General features: G+C 40.6%; 1 protein-coding gene across 1 annotated transcript in view; it reads left to right on the top strand.

Moving 5' to 3' along the window:
* The first annotated feature begins 1,878 nt into the window (after window positions 1–1,878).
* Window positions 1,879–6,000, top strand: part of LOC104161458 (biotin--protein ligase-like) — a 36,962-nt gene continuing 32,840 nt past the window's right edge. The window contains exons 1-2 of the mRNA XM_009699911.1: window positions 1,879–2,028; window positions 4,888–5,050. Of these exons, the coding sequence (XP_009698213.1) occupies window positions 4,999–5,050 (52 nt within the window). The 5' untranslated portion in view covers window positions 1,879–2,028; window positions 4,888–4,998. The remainder of the gene's footprint in view (window positions 2,029–4,887; window positions 5,051–6,000) is intronic.

Below are 6,000 nucleotides of genomic sequence, written 5' to 3'. Positions count from 1 at the left end.
TGGGAACTGGAGTTTGGCTTGAAGTTTGGCGTGAAGTCAGTGCTGTTATTCAAAATGTATTTGTTTCTTAAAAATGTGTTGCACGTTACCAGTTGCATTTGACCCTGAGAATCCCTGTGGAAGATGCCCGCCACGCTTCACCTCGGTAGGGTGGCACGTCAGGGCTCTGGCGTGGCTGCCTTACAGACAGAAGCAGCATCGCTGTGGAGCTCGCTACATCATCTGTGAACGCTGTGAAGAGAAAAAGGTTAACGGACCTGCTTTTTTGGCTTTTGGGAAGCTAGCTGAGCTGCTTTGCTTTCCGAGTAGGTATAACTCTCTGGACTGTGATCAGTAACCTCCTTGAGATAAGATACCAGCAAGTCATAAATCGTAACCTGTAAAGTTTTGGGTGTTTTTTGTTTGATCTTTAATCAAATTGCATGCTTAAGATAATATAAAGCTTCAGGAGTTCAGTTCACTTTCCTGTGGAAGGTAGCAGTGTTTGCTCTTGCAGCTTCTGTGCTCAGTAAAGCTGGTTGGATTGGGAAGCTCTCCCCGTAGACTTAGTATTGTGCGGGTTTATTTTAGGTGTGGAGTGATGTATGCCTTTAGTGTGCTATAGGGAAATTCTTTTACGTTTCCACGTAAAGTTACTGAAGGTGTGCAAAACATGTGTTTCTAGTATAGTGGTAGCAAAATATCTGTTTCTAATGTTTGCCACTTCTAAAATATGGCAGAAAAATTAAATTCAATGCAATATCTACGTAAAAGTTGATGTAATATAGTATGGGAACAGGTTATGTATTGAGAAGCTTTGAGGGTCTTAAAACTGTTCTTTGGTCTACTGATTCCAGCTTTTGAGCTTTATTTACTCCCTTGTGAGGACAAGAGAGGGAATGATTTTTATAATTTGATGAAGGAAACATTTGTCTAGTGGTCTGATAAGTGGATAGACTATCTTATGGATAAATTTATTTCAAATGAGTTATTTTTTTTTAACTCTAAGTTTAGAGTTACATACTGAATGAGTAATTTTGGTGCAAATGCGTGAGGACTTAATACATTAAAACAGGTACCCTCTCCTTTTATTTCAAATAAATTTTTAAAGATGTTTCAAATCACTTTTTAAATAATTTATCCTGAGGTTGTACATGTCCACCAAATATAACTGTCTTTTGTATAACTGACTTTACAAAGTAAGTCCTGAAACTTTGTAAATTAGGTCTAAAAATTAGACGTGTGTAGTATATAGTTCTTGGGTCACCTGTGGCTCACAGCTTGGTTGGTCTTTTGACAGATGGATGTCGAGACAGCGTACGTGACTTAGCGGCGGGACTGTAGGTTTCCTGGAGGGTTGTTACCCAGCCTGGACCACTACCCCGTTAGCGGGGCCGTCGGGTGTGTGTTGTGAGGGCTCTCTCGGTCCCTGCCCGGTAGCGGACGGTGCCCTTCAGGCCCCAGAGCGGAGGGAGCAGGGCCGTGGGTTTGTGTGGTCGGGGAGGAATGGGAAGGAAGGAGGAGGCAGGGTGAACTGCGGTGTGAATGGGCGAGGAGGGTCGGGTGGAATGAGGGACGTTGCCAGTGGCGAGAGGCTCACAACAGTCACGATGCTTTTTTTCTTCCCGTAAAGCTGAAAGCTGGAGTTTGAGTTGGCTTAACAGCTTGGTTTGTCACTTTTAGTTTTCCTTTTGATGTGTTCCTGCTTCGTGGTTCAGATCTTTGCCCCTCCTTTTTTTGTTTTATTTTTCTCCTCATGAGGAGTGTGAAATGGTAGACACCCTTCGTTTAAGGCTGAAGGGTCAGATTTGAATTTAGGCTGGGCATAAATTCAAAATGGATTGTTAAATCAGATACTTGCTATACAGACTGATTTTTCTTTCCTGTTTCTTTCAGTTCCTTGATGACTTAAACCGATGGAGGCTACTTATCATTTCTCCTTTTATTTATCCTGAGAAGTTACTTAAAGCAGAACATATAGCTTTTGTGACAGAAAGCATTTCAGCTCAGACAGATAACTTGCAGAAAGTACCTGGCTCTTCAAAAGATGTAAGTAGTTCTCTTTTTTTTTTTTCTTGCATAGAAAGTAGTACAGATGGGTCATTTGGTGGATATAAACCTGAAACACTTGAAGGAAGAAAAAAATCAATGCCAGATAGATTTTGTATGTTTGTTATGTTATTGGGAATAAAAATGTAATCTCTTCATTAAAATGAATCACTGTTAACACTCCAGTTCTATTTTATGCTTCAAATAGACGCGCCTAGACGTTTTACTGAGATTTTTTTAGTAGCGTGCATCTCTGGCTTTGGATGGGAACTGCAGAATTCCATCATGACTTTGGGTAAGGCAAGTATGGTTAGGTACACCGAATAGGGAAAAAAGTGCTTGAGAGCTGTCGTACGAAGGCAGATCAGAAGTCCATTTACGTCGGTATCCTGCCTCTGACACCAGCTGAAACAAATGCCTTGGTAAGAACATACAAAGCAAGCGTATGTTATAATTTCTGAAAAGCTCTTCAAACCTCCAACGAAGTAGTTGTGAAAAGTCTTAATTGCAATAGAAGTCTCTCTTGGAAGCTTCCTTTCATTGTTATTTATAGGTACAAGTTAAAGTATTATACATTTGAATTATTTTGTCAGTCTGCAGAAGTAAGGCTAAAATCAAGCTTTTAATATCTTTGCTTTTCTAGAAAACACAGTGGGGGAGTGACAGTACTACTTGGTTGGAATTTTATAAATTGTGTTTGTGTTTTAATGCTCAATACTTATATCTTTAGATGCCTCAAAAGCATTTTCTAAATTAAACTAGTACTGAAATACTAATGGCAAACATACTCACAAAATGTTCATGTCCTAGATAGTTAGGAATCTAAAAAGTGCCTTCTCCACTACTATATTAAAAGTGTGAAGATGTGGATTTAGAAGATGATGTTCTAAAACTCGAATGACTGAATATATAATATCTTTAAACAGATTATGCATAAAAATATTGTCTAGACCCTATCAAAACTTACTATGAACTTGAGATAATGTCTCTCTCCCCTAAATTTTGTTGGGTTTGTAACTTTTTCTTAACATGAGACGCCTAGGCAGCAAGCATTCCTCAGCTTGGATGCAGGTCTGAAGGAGGAGGAAGGCTGTAACCCAAAGCAAAAGATCTTACCTTGCAGGGAGGAAAAAATTCTTCCAAGCCATACAGGTTGTCCTAGCTCCTTCCTAAGGCAGTCGGTTGTTGTGTGTGCTGTATGCTGTCTGTAGTGAAGAGGACAGGATGGACCTCATTGCCTTCTGGAAAGGAGAAATGGAAAGGACATCTCTGGGTAGGCAGTAATGAAACATCTGGCCTGGTCACTGGGATACCATAAAATCAACAGAGCCCTCCCATTAAAGAGGCTGTTCCACAAGCTAGATCAGCACTGGGGGCCAGCCGATAAGGAGTCTTCCTTGGCCCCTGCTTAGCACCCTGAAGGGCTGTCTGTCATCCTTGCTTTCTGCCATCAGGTTTCAAGCTCCTTCTTGGAGTTAAAGGAAAGCTGTCACGTGCACAGGTGCTTGCGGTCTGTCTGTTTCCCTGGATAAGGAACGTGTATTTTCCAGGGGAGATGATCCAGGAGTCTTCTGCTGGAGTGAACATTGAGAGCAGAGTTGTTGGTAAACAGGCTTATCTAACTTGAGTGCAGGAACAGAAGGACAGATTGGGCATGGGCACAATTCCAGATTTGTGCCTGCAATCAAATTTTTAGTACGTTGCCTCTGAGTTCTAGAACAGAGCATGTTTTTGGAGCGTGTTAGTCTTTGCCCTCTAGAGGAATGGTGTCCAGATGAAGTCCTGCACCAGGCAAAGTCATTATCTCCGTGAAGCTCAGTGTCTGAGAACCAGAGGCACTGAAAGCTTGTTGAGAACTCAGACCTTTTCTGCTGAAGTCTTCTGACCCTGCTTCCACCGGCCTTGTGTTTCCTTGGAGCATGCAGGAGGTAGCCGCGTTAGCTGGTTGGTAAATGTTTGTATTGCCTTTGATGTAAGACTGTGGCATCCATCCATCCATCCAGATGGGCCCTGCTTCTGGAGATAAATAGATAGGATACCTGCTGTGCTCTCTACCTTGTCTCAGAGCGCGCATAGGGAGTGCTGGGCCATCTCAGACAGAAGGCTAAGGGAGATTTATTTTTTTTTACTTTCTTTTTTGTAGCGGAGAGGTCCACAAAAACATCTGCACTGAAGCCCTAGTTTGTTCTTTTGGGGTTTATTGTTCGGCAGAGTTTTTTAATCTTCTTGGTTTTGTTTGCGTTTCTTTAGAATGGAAAATGTTTGTATTCTTATCTAGACATTAATAATTAATTTGATTTATCAAGCTCAAAAGCGATAGCCCAGGCTGAAGACAAAAACTAAAGAGGAAAAGGACTGCAGTTTTGTTTTGTTTATTGTTCTTCTGTGTACCTGTTCACTTACAGCGAAGTGTTCTTAATTCTGCTACCTCTGGCAGCCAGCTGTCACCATAGACAGGGGCTGTAAGAACAGATTGCTCCTGTGACCTCTGAGAATTTCTAGACTGAAAAGCCATTCTTTGTAGGGCTGTCAGTGATCTGAGACTGGTTTCCGTTGAAGCTGAGGTGGACCTGGAAAGGTGGAGTATAAATAATTTCTCATATCTGCACTTTTTTTTTTTAAAGTACTTTCTTTAAAACTACTTCCAGTCCTTGGATTTGCCAGTTGTGCCATTTTGGTTTGATAATGTTCCTCTGTTGGCTCTGCCTACTGTTGTGCCGCTTTTTAATAGCAGAATCCTTTGGGAAGGAAGGGCAGGTTTTATTTGCAGTTCAGCTTGCAGACTCATAATGCTGTTGGTATTTTGATACTTTTCTGTAACCTTTTCAAACTGAAAAACATGCATATGCTTTATTCTAGATTGTGAAGTGGTCAGACTATTGTTCACCGTTGGCCTATAAACCTGGTGAGCCTTATAAGTTAATCGCTGAAGCAAGCGTAGATAATTTCAGTAACCTTGGAATAGCGTTCATGGAAGACAGGCTTCAAATGGATAACGGAATGGTGCCGCACAAGATTGTTTGTAAGTATCTTCATAAATCGTTTTTAATGGTAGAACGTGTTTGTTTCGCAGTTATTTTAGGACTGTGCATAAAATCTTTATACCTACATAAACCCCATGCTTTTATTTTAGCACAGTGTTTTTTTTCTTGTTGTCGCATCAGGCGGTTGGTCAGTCTGTAGCACTACCCTATTTTATACTGAATATTGTCAAATACAGAGATCCTTGAAAAGTGAGACCACTTTGAATGAGTCTCTCTCTTTGCAGAGCATTTTACAAATGCAACAACAGAAATAACAGAAAAATGGATCAAAAGATTTTTGGAATATAACCCCCTCTTTAATGCCTCATAAGCTACTGCCGATAATTAACCTTAGTGTGATGAGATCCCCAGGATGGTGTTCTACCTTTTGCAAATGCATGAATGTATAAATGTCACAAAGGTGAAGTTAGAAAATACTGGTCCTGTAAGTCTTGTCTGTTAGATTAGTTAATCTATTTGGAAAAAAAAAAAGAAGACAGAAGGTCTTAGGCAAATGTTCTCTTGTTTCAGATTTGAAATAAGTGTATTCAAAGCTAAACATAGATTGAGAACAATTGCTGTAACTTGAGCATCTCAATCCTTTAGGTAACTGAGAGAAAAACTCACAGATGCTTTCTAAATAGGGAGAGGAGCCCAGAGGATGGAGGGTGGTGTCATTGCTAATTGAATTTTGAAATTTTCGTACATGGTTTATTTCTTTAGGGCGTGAGTTTAATGATATAAAAAATATGAGCCGTTTTGTCCTCATTAGTTTAATAGTTTCAGCTAAGGATGGGAGGGGGTTCACAACTAATTCCACAGAGAGGAGAGGGAAGTAGTCGCGATTGCACTTGTAACGCCGTTCTTAAATAGAATTGTTGTCTGGGCTGTGGGAAGTCCAGGCTTCACCTCCCTTTGCTGTGTGAGATTTGAACTTCTTTTTTCTGGC

Source organism: Cariama cristata, unplaced genomic scaffold, assembly GCF_000690535.1.
Source record: "Cariama cristata isolate BGI_N322 unplaced genomic scaffold, ASM69053v1 scaffold7975, whole genome shotgun sequence".
Lineage (NCBI taxonomy): Eukaryota > Metazoa > Chordata > Aves > Cariamiformes > Cariamidae > Cariama > Cariama cristata.
The sequence above is the reverse complement of the archived record's forward strand: the minus strand, read 5'-3'. Positions and strand labels throughout refer to the sequence as shown.